The sequence below is a fragment of the Sarcophilus harrisii genome, chromosome 3, assembly GCF_902635505.1.
Source record: "Sarcophilus harrisii chromosome 3, mSarHar1.11, whole genome shotgun sequence".
Classification (NCBI taxonomy): domain Eukaryota; kingdom Metazoa; phylum Chordata; class Mammalia; order Dasyuromorphia; family Dasyuridae; genus Sarcophilus; species Sarcophilus harrisii.
The window spans coordinates 229,893,191-229,908,504 of record NC_045428.1 but is presented as its reverse complement, the minus strand read 5'-3'; the positions used below and the strand labels follow the sequence as shown (position 1 = coordinate 229,908,504).

Sequence of the window (15,314 nt, the reverse complement as noted above, 5' to 3'; positions counted from 1 at the left end):
AAAACACTAGAAGCTTTTCCAGTACAAAGAGAGGGAAAGCAAGGATGGTTTCTCTTCCTACTATTATTTGCAATGTTTTAGTTTTAGAAATGTTTGTCATTGAAATAAGACCAAATATTAAATTCTTAAACATGGATAAAGAATCCTTATTTGCAGAAAGTATTACAGTATATGTGGAAAAACAGAGAATCATTAAAGAAACTAATGAGATGATTAACAGTTCTAGCAAAGTATTAGGAAACATATATATATACTCAGATATGTGTGTTGTGTGTGCATGTGTGTGTATAAACAACATGATGAAAAGAGAAATTTCACTTCAAATAATTATGAATTGCACAAAATATTTGGAAATTATCTCACAAAGACAAAAGTAATATTTACACAAATACAATTCTAAAGCACCTGATAAAAATTAAGAAAATATTTAAATAACTGAGAAAATTTCACTGCTAATTTTGGACCATTTCTTTACATTACTTTTGAAATATATCAATGAAATTAGTTTATGTATTTAGTATTATTTAGTAGTGATCAAATTTTGAAGAAGATACTTTATAGGATTTGAGAAAGAAATTAATAAAAATGAAGTTATAGGAACAAAAAGTTTGCAATATAAAGGGAAATAATAAGAAAAAGCAATTATAAAGGGAGGTTATTTGGGAAATATCTGATGAATGCATTTTCCCCAGTTTATTTGACAATATTATATATATATTATATATATATATATATATATATATATATCCTATCTATTTAGCAGATAGGTGGCAGAGTAAAAAGAGCTTTAGTCTTGGAGATAGGAAGACCTAAGTTCAAATATCCTCTTGTATACTTATAGCTGTGTTATGCTGGGTAAGTCACATAACTTCAAATGGATTTAATAATAACAGCTACCTCCCAGGGTTGTTGTGAAGATCAAATGAAATAATAAAGTGCTTTACACAGTGTCTGGAACATTGTAAGTACTACACAAATTTTAGTTTTTTCTTGTTATTATCTATTGACCTATATTTTTATATCTATTCCCTTCCCTCCCCTGCTTCAGTTTAGGTTTCATTTTTTGTCTTTATGTCCCCAGATTAGCACAAGTTCCTGGCACAAAGCAGAGGCTTAACAAATTATTATAGAATTGATTTGAGATTTCTATATAATGCAACAAAATACAGTGCAGAGGACAAAAGCTATTAGACTAATCATAATGTTTAAAGATAATTCAGTGAAGTCTTAAAAATATTTAGATGTGTACAACTAAATTTAAATAAAGGCAGAATGGTATTTCCCTAGTAATTTAACTTCCCCTTGCTATTGACTGAGAGTAGACAAGGTATTCAAATATAACTGCAGCATATGACAAAGATCAACGATAGCTAAAACCACTAATGACATAAATACTTTCTTTGGTAATCAGAGGCTGAACTTAGTACTGGGAAGTTTTGTCACACAGTGACCACATCCTTGAGCAAGGGTTATATGTCTGTGTGTGTGTGTAGAAGTAGATAATATATTTTCTTCATGCCACTGTATATTTAAAGTTGTCAGGTAAAACAATTAGAAAAAAAAATTAAATGTTACCAGCTAGGAATTCCAAGGTGTTATACTATTGTCATAATACTTCTCAAAGTATAACTGTGTCTAAGGAACATTTTAGTCCCCCACTTTTTATTGATATAGAGAACTTACTGAATAATCCTTATGCACAATGAGAACTTTGATGTCAATTATTAACTTTAATCCCAGTATCTGTGTGAGTTCATTCAGTTATATATAATGTGAATTATATATATATATATATATATATATATATATATATATAATGTGAATTATATATACAATATTACATATTATAAATCTATAGTAAAATTATATTCAGTTATATATTAGGGAAGGCAGTTTTTCCTTTTGCTCCTTATTAATGCAAATTGTACATCATAGATAAAGCAATTATTAAAGAGGCTAGAAGGATTGAATGACAAATAGCTTAAATATTCTGTTACTTCCTTCTCCCAAATTGGTTTTATTTGCTTTAGAAATTTAAGGCATTTTAGAAATTAATATGCTTTAGAGATTTTTGACAAATTTCTAGGAAGCTGGGACACATTCTGGCATATGGCATTGTGATATACTCCATGTGGTATAATATTTCATGTATTAGGTAAGGTGAGAGTACTTCTAGGTTTTTCATGTATATATCTAGAAAAAACGATTCTCTTTTGCTATTTTTTTCCTAAAATTTCAAGGCCTGTATAATGAATTCTTTTCTAAGAAGCATAGTCAGGCAACTGAAATTTCCTTCTAGGATATTAATATTTGGAAGATGAAAAAAATGTAACATACTTTTTTTTGTCATATAGAAGATATTATACTAATCCCTTATCCTGGTCCCCTGAATTTATCTCAATTACTTCTTGTATTTTTTTCACATGAAGAATTCAAAATCTGATTCAAGAAAATTATTTATGCTGCTTCTTTAGGTATGAAAATTTCTAGTTATGAACTTTGTTTTTCTAAAGGAATGCCATATATTGGAATTTTCTGTTAATGTTAATGTTATCTACTACATTTTGAGTTAATTGTCAAAAGGTATACACAGTTAACATGTTAAATCACAACAATCCTATGGCACTGGATTTGGAGGGATAAAAATCATGTATAGTATATGTAATAAAATTACATTATTGCATTTTAATGTCATGATTTATATATAATATTATAGCATTATAACATTTTTATAGTTAATTTTTGTCTCTCCAAACCCAACCATATAACACATACACATAAACACATACACACCCCAATATCTATTTTTATGGTAGCTTGTATCCCCTCATCTTTTCAACTAGTAAAGTTTTTATATAGTCTTTCAACTTAAATGTAGTCTAAAAGTGTTACAGCCTAATGGCCAACCTTAAGTTTGCCATTAATTTTTTTCTGAGAATTGAATAAGAAAATGAAAAAGACTCTTGATGTCTAAGAAAAGCTCTTCTGGGAAAAGGAAGTATCCATAATTCTTTGGCAGTTTTATATTCATTATTGCCCCCACCCACACCTTTTTTTAAGTCAATAAAAATAGAAAATCTTGTTTATAGATCAGGATATTCTGATTTCTTCCAGTGTTTATGTAAAAAGGAGAAAGCAAGTCATCCTAATAGTATATGCATAATTGAGTGAGAGTACATTTTAAAAAGTTATTATAAAGAAATATTCTATGTAAAACTTTAGAATTTATAAAGTATTCTAGCAATGTGCAATTATGGTCCAAATTCTTATTCATTCAGGGAATGATAGATTTTAGAAAGGGACATTAGGGTGTACTTAGTCTCACTACCTATTTTTTACATATGAAGAAAATCAGGGGATATTAAGTGACTTAAGTAAAGCCACACAGTAAGTTTCATATTTGAGATTCAGATTCCATTTTGGCCCTACATCTGATGAACAAATTATTTATGAAGGATCCAGACTGCTGGAAAAAAAAAAAAAAGCTCAGGGTGTTATGCTTGAATTCCTTGACTCTTAACTACTCCCATCTAGGACCAATAGAGAAAATTAGTTAATGCTTAGATTCTTTCTAACATATTGGTTCTCCCTCAAAAGGGGAAATAAGATGTCCCATATAGATGAGGTTACATGGGATAATGATTTATTTCCTGTAAACAAAATAGATGCTTAACATACTTAAGATTATTAAGAGAAATGCTTAAATAAGAAACCATAGTAATAAAAAATATTCATGGGAGACTGATATTCAAAATATCAAGATGTTGTAATTTGTGAATCTTCTGAATAATTATTTTACATTTGTACCTTGGCTCTACTCTGTCCAGCTAATTCCTTTCAGATCCATGTGTTTTGGCAAAGGAGACCAGAATGCAAAATGTTTACTTTCATCTCCAATAAGTAGTGTATATAGGAAAGATCTCCCAAAGTATACCCAGTACAGATTGAGGAACCCAGGAATTATGACCTCACAATGCTTCCTCCAAATCTGAATACATCTATCTTGGGATCTATGGTCAATTATCTATTAGTGGGGAAGGAAACACAAAAACAGAAAAGATGGCCAGATTCCCCAGTGATCACCATCAGCTTATCTAGCTGTCTCTTTTCTAAAGGCCACATGGGAACAATTAGCATGCTACCCAAGTAATGGTGGACAATCCTAAAGAAAGTCTTAGGGAAAAAAAAAAAAAAGAGAGAGACTAGTGGAGTGGGCTCACTCTTTACCAAAGGTCATCTGAGTTGGCAATTCTTCCAGCTCAAGCACCAATAAAGGGATTGCTTTGTCCCCTCAAAGAGTGTCACCTCATTCAGTGATGGGCCACAAGTGTCCCTGACAGTTGCCTGGGAAGCTCAGGCACATGGATTAGAATATAAAAAAAATCTATGATCAAATCTTAGACCTTAGGAAAGTCAGCTAATCTTTTTGTGACCAAGTCTTCTTATCTATAAAAGATAGGGATGGACTAAACAATAGATCAAACTCAAATTAGCAACATGGCAGCTACTTATTGACTTAGAAAAATCACATAGGAATACTGTCTATGTTTTATTAGATTTTTATTTATTTTGTTAATATTTCCCAATTACATTTTAACCTGATTCAGACTAGTGCTGCATTGTAGGCAACATATTTAACATCTCTTATCTAAAAGACCTCTAAGGTTCTTTCTAATTCTAGTTGGGGTAGCTGGGTGATGCGATGGACAGAGTGCCTTCAAATCTAATATTCTCAGTTTAGAGACAAGGAATCCAAGACAAAAAGAAGTAAATTGTCTTGACTAGAATCACATAATAAATATTTGAGGCAAAATCGGAATCAGTTTTCATGATTTCAAATCTAGTGCCCTATTCACTATACCATATAGGACAATGAAAACCATCTACTTCTTTATCCAGGATTGGGCTGAGACTTTATGTATGCATGTATGTATGTATGCATGTATGTGTGTATTATATATAGAACACACACTATATACACATATAAGTATATACTCATATACATATGTATAAGTATATACACAGATACACATATATAATATTTATAGACAGAAAGATATTTGAATGTCACCAGCCATGGAGCCACTTCCTTTGCTTTCTAGAATCATTTACTGGCTAATGTTTGCTTAGCTCTACTTCTACCCATATTTGCCTTTCCCCAGAAAAAAAGACAATATGGCTTTTGGGATTAATTATTACAGCTAGATATAATTGGATAGAATACTATCATGGATTCAGGAAAACCTGAGTTCAAAACTGACATCAGACATTTATTAGTTGAGTGACCTTGGGCTACTAACATCTACTTCCCAGGGTTGTGAGAATCAAATGAGGTAATTGTAAAGTGCTTAGCAGAGTAAAAGGCAGAAAGTAAAAGCTACATACATGCTACCTATCACATTAGTAAAAACTATTTAAGTACATCTAAAATTTTATTTATTTTTAACATTCTTTTTTTAAATGCTGAATTCCAAATTCTTTCTCTCTCCAACCCTTCCCCCCATTCTTTAAGAAAGCAATATTATCAATTATGCAAATTAATCAAATTATGCAAAACATTTTTCCATATTTTCCATGTTGCAAAGAAGCAAAAAATAAATAAAGAAAATGTGATACACACACACACACACACACACACACACACACACACATACACTTGGAGTTTATCAATACTCTTTTTTGGGCATGAAAAGCATTTTTTAATCATGAGTCCTTCAGAATTTTCTGGATCATTATATTGATCAGAGTAGCTAAATCTTCCCCAGTTGATCATCCTTATGATATTACTATTATTATATACAATGATCTTCTGGTTATGTTTACTTCATTCTGCATCAATTGAAATAAATCTTCCTACCAAATGGTTGGACCAATTTACAACTCTAACAATAGTGCTTTAGTGTCCCAATTTTTTCACATAGCATCCCTCCAACATTTGGCATTCCTCTTTTCTGTCATGTTAACCAATTTGATATTTATGACCTGATATCTCAGAGTTATTTTTAATTTGCATGTATATAATCAATAGTGATTTATAGTATTCCATGAGAATTAATACAATTTATCTTACAATTTATTAACTCACCTTTATTGTTCAGCTGTTTTTAGTCATGCTTGACCCTTCATGATCTCACTTGAAGTTTTTGTGACAAAGACAGTTGCGTAGTTTGCTGTTCCTTTCTCCAGCTCATTTTACAAATGAAGAAACTACGGCAAATAGGTTAAATAATTTGCCCAGGATCACACAGTTAGCAAATATCTGAGGCCAGATTTGACCTTAGGAAGATGAATTTTCCTGACTCTAGCCTCTGACTGTATCTGCTGTGTTACCTAGTTGCTTACTAAGACCACAAAATTCTAGATTCTTTTGTGATTGTTTCTATTTTGTCCATTGTCATTAAATTATATATTGTAGGTACTCCTAGTCTTTCAAATAGTTTGGTTTTTAGCTTCTTCCTCAACTAGAATAATGTAAATGACTTTTGCATCAATTTCTTGAAGTGTGGTCCAAAACAATTTATATTTAGTTTTTGTAATAGTTCTTTGTGATGGCTGAAGAAAGGATATGAAAAATTGTGACTATCTTCTAACATGAAAGAATTGAAAAGAGTATAAAAATAAGGCAAGTTGAGAATTTGATCCAATATCCTATTTTCAAGAAAATTTGATCTAAAAATCTTTCTCTCCATAAGACAGACAGAAACAAATACTTTGCAAATAAAAACAATACGGACAGAACTGAAACACCAATTTCTATTCTTCATATTAATGTGTCATTTAAAAGAAAACAACTGGTTAACATAAAGAGCTAGTCAAGGATTCAAGAGACCTGGTTTCAATTCTAGTTCTACTATCTGCCACTTTTTGTATAACTGTGAAAAAGTCAGTAGAGCTTTCTGGGACTCATATAAAAAAGAATACAAGATTAGATGATGCTTTTCAAAACTTAAACTCATCAGAGTTACTAAAATTTTTACATATTTTTTCATGTTCCATAGCTTTGTTATTTACACTTTTCTAAATGTACAACAATCATATTTCAACATATTATTATCTTAGATTCATTTTGATTTTCCTTTCTACTCCACAAAGTAATATTACATTACCTTAAATTAAACACATTTTTGTTAAAATATGATAATGTTGAAATATTAATCGATGTGAATTGCCTTGATTACATTTATATTATAGAATAAGATGAAAGTCATGTTAAAAACAAAACATAGAGCTTAATACAACAATCATTTCACAATTTTCCTGTTTCAAAAAATATCTTAAGCAACTATACGTATCTGTGGTTTAAGCATGATAAAGAGTCAGAAACTTTCAAAGTATGTACCTAATTTCATTCATTTCACTAACTCACCTTAATTTTTGTGGATTAATTTTTGGCAAGTCATTCAATATCTATGTTTCTCACTTTTAAAATATAGGATGTGATTTACAGTAATATTTGCTATCTAGTTATGTCAGATTTTTTAGTAGCAAAGAGTTTAAACTTGTTAGGATATAATGCAACTTCAGATTTGTATTTGGTTTTCAGAAAGTATTTTTATTAAGGGAAAGTACTAGGAAAATGAACCCTCAAATCTAATTTTCAGCCTTATTTGTAATGTTTAATACGTTCTTAATGCTTGCTAAAGGTCCCAAATCATTGCCTGGAAGATGAAAATTGTATATGTGTGGTATGATGTGTGTGTGTGTGCGCGCGCATATACAGTATGGGTTATCAATTACCTAAGTATGGTATATTCTTGGATTATAGGAATAGAGAAAAGGGCCTGAATTAAACTTCCTCATTTCACATGTAATTAAATGAGATTTAGAAAGATGATTTGCATACCTACTATCTTAAGCAAGATTTGAACTTATTTCTTCTAAACTGTGCTCTCTTCTCTCTCTCTCTTTCTCTCTCTTTCTTTCTCTCTCTCTCTTTCTCTTACTCTCTTTCTCTCTGTCTCTGTCTTTCTCTCTGTGTGTATGTCCTTTTCTCTGTGTCTCTGTCTCTCTCTGTCTCTGTCTCGCTTTCTGTCTTTCTCACACTATTTTTCTCTGACCGTTTCTATCTCTGGAACACCTCATCATAGCTGCCTGTAAGCATTACTTGTGGTGATTAAAATAAGGCAGAGAAACTATATAAAACAACAAAAACATTTTTCCTATATACTTGTTATTAAAAAAAAAATCTTCATGAAAGACACTATCTTTAACAATACATAATGCAGAAATCACAATTTTATTAAGACAATAAAAAAAACTTTAAAAAGAATTAGAAATTGATTGTCAAAATTTATAATGCCTAAGAAAGACAAAATGAAAGTTATTGCTGGCCACATTCCAATTCTTAGATATTCTACAAAGTATAAACATAAAATTTTGAAGTGGTATGCTTTCAGTAAAGAGAAAATTGCCCAACCTCAGATTTTACTGTTAGCCTTCAATTTTTAAAAAAGATAGCTAAAAAAAATGCCAATCATTCAAATAAGCCTATTAATTAATTAATTATTTGATTTGGAAGGTAATTTATCAAGTATTATGCAAAGTGGATTCCTTCAAACTCATAGATTTTAATGCCTTTTGTCTTAATTCCATCAGATACCACAGCTAACCAAGGGACCAAAGAATGTGGAAAATATGTTCAAGCAATTAGTTGTTAGGAATGGTAATCTCCAAAGTGGTGATCATGTACTCTTAGAAGACTTTATGTACAGACCAAAGAGTATATGTCAACTCAAGAGAAAAATGAAAAAAATGTGTCATAACAGCCTACTCTTTCCAACAAAGCATATATCTACCTTATCCTCCATCATTCCTCCATCCTGCTATCTTCCTACATTATGTCTCAAATCTTCTTAGCTATTAGAAAAAAGAATACCTTTTTTTCAGGTAGATTTTCAGGGCAGTTATCTTATTTCTATCTGGGAAAGCATTGTTAGAAAGGGAGCTGTAAGGATCATTTCAGAGAGACCTGGAGAGACTTATATGAATCGATGCTAAGTGAAGTGAGTAGAACCAGGAGAACATTGTCCACAGCAACAGTACGATTATATGATGATCAGTCCTGTCAGTCATGGCTCTTTTCAACAGTGAGATGATTCAGGGCAGTTCCCATGGTCTTGTGAAAAATAGAGCCATCTGCACCCAGAGAGAAGACTGTGGGGATTGAGTAGATCACAACATAGTATTTTCAATTTTTTTTTATTATTGTTAGCTTGGATTCTCTTTTCTTTCTCATTTTTTTCCTTTCTGATCTGATTTTTCTTGTGCAGCATGATAATTGTGGTAATATGTTTAGAAGAATTGCATATGTTTAACATATATTGGATCACTTGCCATTTAAGGGAGAGAATGGGGGGAAGGGAGGGAAAAAATCTGGAACACAAGATTTTGCAAGAGTGAACTTTGAAAATTATCTATGCATATGTTTTGAAAATAAAAAGCTTTAATTAAAAAAAAGGAGGGAGGTCTACTTCCCTCCTGGCACATACAAAAGTCCAACATACGCACTCTTATACCCAGACCCTTTTGTGGTTCTGAAACAGCTCTCAATAGGCTGTTTCTAAGGCAGTGACATATGGCATAAATGACTAATAAGAGGCCACACCCTCTTTTCCTTTAGGAAGAGACAGAATGAATTACAAAGAATGAAAGGTCATGGTTTGATTGTGACAACCTTGCAGATCTTGTTAAATTATCTCTTCCATCTTTCCCCTTTCTAAGCCCTCCAAATTGCTCTTTCCTTTCAAACTTACTTATTTCTACTGAAGAGAGTACCATTTCCCCATCATCCAGGTTCATCATTTTAGTTTTACTCTTAATTCCTCACTGTCCCTCAACCCATCTAATCTAATTGGTGTTTTTCTATTTTCATGGCATCTCCTGCAGTCTTTCCTTTTGTTTATTCATACAAGCACCACTTGTCACCTCATTCCTCTCTTAGATTATTGCAATAATAATAGTCAGCACAAATTTACACTTTAAAATTTATAACAGTTTTACTTGTTATCACATTTGATCCTCATAACGTTTTGGGTTTATTATCATCATTATTATCCCCAAGTCATAAGATGAAGAAACCAAGACTAAGTGAAATTAGGTGACTTGCTTGGAGTCATGTTGAAGTCATTTGTTCTTGAAGAGGACCATGACATCAAGCTGGAGACTCTATGACATGCCAGTCAAAAATTGGATTTAAGTGATAGAAGGTTGTGCAATGTCACCTGCCTCATTTTCTCTTCCAAATCCATATGGGTGCAGTAGCAAGATATAGATTAAGATGTCAGGAGATGTTTCTGGATGCAATAAGAGACCTTGAGCTTTTTAAGTAAAGGTCTTTAACAGGCCTCAGTTTTACTGAAACAAACCCCTCCTTTACCTAGTTAAAAAAAAATGAATCTAATCTGGGGAAACCCTTAGGGTTTCTGATCAAAACTGAAACCATTGCTATTTATATCACTCTAAGTCAATCAGTCCAAACAGTGACCAACTGAGGTATGCCTAGAACCTATTGTTGACAATTGATAAGAGTCAAAGTGATTTGGGTGTGGTGCCCCATGATATCTTGGGAGGTTTCAGTAAGAATCTGAGGAAGAATTTGAACTTCCCAACTTCAAGTCCAATATTCTACTCACTGTACCACAATAGCATCTCATTTAGTTTCCTGTCTCAAGTCACTCTCCTTTAAAATTCATCTTCTAAACAGCTGCCTATGTACCAGTGGCCAGTCCAGTGGCTCCTTATTGATTCTGGAATTAAATATTATCACTATCTTATTTTTTTTTATTTCTATTCTTGTATAAACCATAAAATGCACATTATTATTAGTATAGTCATATCTATATGTAATTTACAAATAAGTAAGTAAACATATTGTCAATACATTATCAAAAAGGTTTTGTTGCTAAGGTTGCACAATAAAATATACTTGGAGATCATTGGTCTAAAATAGTGACAGCTGGGGCAGCTAGGTGGCACAGTTTGATAGAGCACCAGCCCTGAAATCAGGAGGATCTGAGTTCAAATTTGGTCTCAGACACTTAATACTTTCTAGCTGTGAGATCCTGGGCAAGTCACTTAACCCCAATTATCTCAGCAAAAAAAAAAATAGTTATAGCCAAGACAACAGGGTTCTTGACCTTGAAAATTTTGAGAGCTTCCCAATAAGCTATTGAACCTTTTCTAAGAATTCATTATTAACATAACCAGAGAATATTTGATCTTTTGAAATCTTCCTTTGGAAAAGCATGTAAAATTCGATTTATTCAAAACACCAGGAGGACAAGTTGTTCTTATTATCTTCAGTTTTTAACTATAACAAACTGGATGGGTGAGGGGAACAAATACTATGAAATATTTTATGCCAACTCTAACATGGGACATTTTTGCATCAGTTCACTTTTCCATCTTATTAAATAGAAAGCATAAAATGTAATGAAATATTTAAGTAATGATCCCATTTACTTTGTTTTAGTCAATGAAATTTGTGTTGTCTTGGTAAAATGGTTATAATAATTAAAATGATTTATTTCTGTGGCTTAGTTTTAACTTTAGTTTGAGTTTCATTAGGACACAATTCTTTTTAACTGCTTCAAATAATGTATCTCTTTAGTTTTTCATGTGAAATAAGATTTTGGTAAAATTTACCTGGTGAACTTTAATTACATTCAATTTATAATTGAATATAAAAAATTACTATCTTTTAAGATTGGTTTCACAACAAGTATTTGTCGCAGAATCTTTCTCATTAATCCCCCCCCCCCTCCAATAACTTGAAATATAAATGAGAGTTGATTTTGTCTTAAGGATTTCACTATTTCCTCTAATGCAAATATCAGGATTAGTTAGAAAACTTTAAGGATAGGAAAATAAAGTTACCAAAGATTTGCTGTAAGAAAAAAAAATCTCAAAGCAGGTGATGAAGTCATATCCTGACTCAAAAGAGGAACTAGCATCTAAGTGGGGCTGCGACTTTGCTAATGCTATGTACCATACATGCTGTACTATTACATGAGACACTTGCTTCTCTAATATTTCAAAACTCACACAATTTGGAATAAGTCTGAATTTAAAATGTTGAAGAGAAAACCTTCAAATGTTTCAGAAAAGGAAAAACCACAGAGACCAAAGGTAAGTTAATAATACATAATTAAAAGTAAACTGAAAAGATTAGCAAAGGTGGTTTTTTTAAAGTTTTCTTTCTTTTTGTTAATAATAAAAAACAAGTAAGGTATACAGTTAAATAAACTATATTAGTAAATAGCAAATTTGTCATGGTAAATATAGAAAAATAGAATTGCAAGGTCTGAAAACTGATACAATCAGGCTGCTTCCTTTCCACCCATTTTTCCTACTTAAGATGACTTGGTCAATAGAACTGATACTTGAGTCCGGATACTCAACATTAAAGACATTCTTAGCTGTTCAGCATTCAAGATGTTAATAATAGGAAATCACTATGCATATTTTTCATGACAATGAGTCTGATAAAGCTTCTTTGGGAGAACAGAAAATTCTTCTCACCTCTAGGCAGCATATCCCTTTATAATTAATTTTATAATGACAAAGAGAGAGAAACATTAAATATAAAAAGTTATTTTGCCATTTCCAGAGAAAAAAACATTGTTATTTATTATAGGGGGTAGAGTGTAAAGCAAACATTTTGCATAATTTTTTGAACTAAGTGATATTATTAAGACCTCAAACTATTCAGTGTTGTTCTTGTTTTAGGCATAACAAAATGTTTCATATCAATCCATTCAAATAGAAATATTAGCTTTTTATCTTAGTAATAAGTGATTTTAGATATAACTTGAGAATTATTATTTACATAGGAAAGCACAATTATATTTGTAAATATGGACATAAAGTAAGTATGTAGTAAGTTTGTAGTATGTTTGAAGCAAAAATAAGAATAAATTCTACTCTTTCTGAAAATTTTATTGATTTGCATTGAATAACTTGTTAATAGAAGGCTACTGAGATCAGATCTGTTTTAAACAAATTATGTTAAAATGGATGTTGAAACTGTTTAACATTCTTTTGAAAGAAAATTTATAAGACTTTTTGAGGATTTAATAGACAAGTACAATATACTATTTAATATTTGACAAATCAGTGGTTGTAGTCCTTAGCAGAAGTTCTTCGAAGGCATTTGATTAAGTATTTTCTAGTACTACTTGTTCTTCCAAATAAGAAAATCTTGTAGAACAAAAGCAGGTAGGCTAACATTGGTGTAACTAACATTGTTAATAGAATGATAACAAGATCATAGTTTTCTCTTCAAATGTTTAGTGCAAGCAAGATGTTTCCTTTCTTGTGAATGTACCAGGAAATAACAAAAGACTTGCTTGTGGTGTGAAATATGCATGCACTGAACAATTGCAACGAGAATAACAACAACAAAATAAGTTTCATTTGAAATACTGATTAAAGTAAAAATGTCATCTTTTTTCATGTTTGATCATCTTATTTTAGATTATTAATTTATTTGATATGTTACTTGATGTCTGGTTTGAGTGTACAGAAAGTTGGGCTAATTGCAAAATGATGCCCTTGTTACTTGGTGAATTAATTTATGAGTAGTATTTTTCTCATGTAATTTCTTCCTTCCATGTAAAGGAATATGACATTAAAAAAACAATACACATATAAAAACATTTGCCATAGGTAAAAATTCATCTGGAAATGTATAGAATTTTGCATTGGGATTCCTGAAAATTTCCTTTATAGAAGATAACTCTGGACTACCTATCCATATCCATATATACATAATTCTCATGTATCTGTTTATGTATATCTGCATAAACATATGGTGAGATATTTTGATTTCATGCTTTCTAATGCATTCACTCTTTTAAAGTTATATTTAAAAGTGTATTTAATTTTGACTGAATTTCTTTGAGTTAAATTTTTGGTTTGTTTCTTAAATAATTTTCTTTTTAAGATGTTTTTATTGGTGTCCTCTTTTCATATCACATAATGGGGAGAGTATGATTGTTCTTTCCATTTAACCCTGTTGTAGCCATTATATACATTATTCTCTTGGCCTTGCTTATGTTATTTTACTCCAGTTTATTTCTTTCTGTGTTTCTCTGTATGTATCAATTCATAATTTTTAAGAGCACAGTAGTACTTCATTACATTCATGTACTATCCTGTTTACCCATCCTCCAATTGTATATCTACTTTGTTTACAATTCATAACTATCACAAAGGTGCTATTACTATATTTTGGATACGTTCTTTAGAAAAAACATAGTTGTGCTAAATCACAATTCCACCTTAGTGGAGTGTGCCTATCTTACTCCTCCAATGTTGATTGCTTCCATCTTTTTGGTATCTGTGCCAATTTGTAAGACAAAAACATCATAGTTATTTTGGTTTGTTTTTCTCTTATTAGTAGTATTTTGGACTGTTCTTTCATGTGGTTTCATATTTTGCAATTCTTTGGAAAAATGTAACTTCATATTTTTTATCATCTATTGGGGGATGACTTTCGGTTACATCTGTGCGCCAGAGAGAGAAAAAGAAAGAGACAAACAAGTCTTCAGTGGTATTACAAAAACGTAGGGAGAAGAGAATATCAAAGAAAAGAGGGTGATTGATAAACCTACATTAGTAACTTTTAAGAGAGCAATTTCAGTGGAATAATGAAATAGGAGGTCAGATAACAGTATAAGATTAGAATTAGAGGAAATAAAGTGGGGGCATTTATTGATGCATTGAGAAATTTAACTACAAATGGAAAGAAAGATAAAGGATGATAATTAGTGGGGATAAATACAGCAAAAAAGATTAATTTTTGAGGGTAGGAGAAACAGGGAAAAGTCTATAGGGATTAGGGAAATAGACTGTAGATAGGGAGAAATTAAAAGTAAGTGAAAGAGTAAAGATGACAAAGGGAGCAATCTCCTGAAGAAGACTGGATGGAGTGAGATTACTTGTACACAAAGAGGAATTTGTCATGACAAGAAGAAAGGTCATTTCATTATATGAAAAAAGAGTGGAGAATGAAATAATTGTAAAAGACGCGTGGGTCTTCTGAGATGAGGAACAAGAAAGAAGAGGGAGCTTTCAATAAATAGTCTCATTTTTATTGGAACAACATGAAGCAAATTTCTCAACTGAGAGAATGGGGGAGTGGAAAAATGAGAGGTTGGAAAAGATCTGAATGGATTTGGAAGAGCTGCTGTGGTGAATAGGACAGTGAGTTAATTTGTTCCATTGTTTCAGTCATATCTGACTCATCATGACAATTTTTGAGGTTTTCTTGGCAAAGATACTAGAGTATTTTTCCATTTTCTTCTTCAGACCAT

General features: G+C 31.4%; 1 protein-coding gene across 2 annotated transcripts in view; it reads left to right on the top strand.

Annotated features, from left to right (window-relative positions):
• SAMSN1 (SAM domain, SH3 domain and nuclear localization signals 1) overlaps nt 1-15,314 on the top strand; it is a 98,159-nt gene that overhangs the window by 29,380 nt on the left and 53,465 nt on the right. Inside the window, exon 1 of one of the 2 annotated variants that reach the window (XM_031959164.1) lies at nt 11,965-12,126. The exons of the other annotated variant lie outside the window; for it this stretch is intronic. Within the exon in view, the coding sequence (XP_031815024.1) occupies nt 12,070-12,126 (57 nt within the window). The 5' untranslated portion in view covers nt 11,965-12,069. Of the gene's footprint in view, nt 1-11,964; nt 12,127-15,314 lie in introns of those variants that run through there. 2 annotated transcript variants of the gene reach the window in all.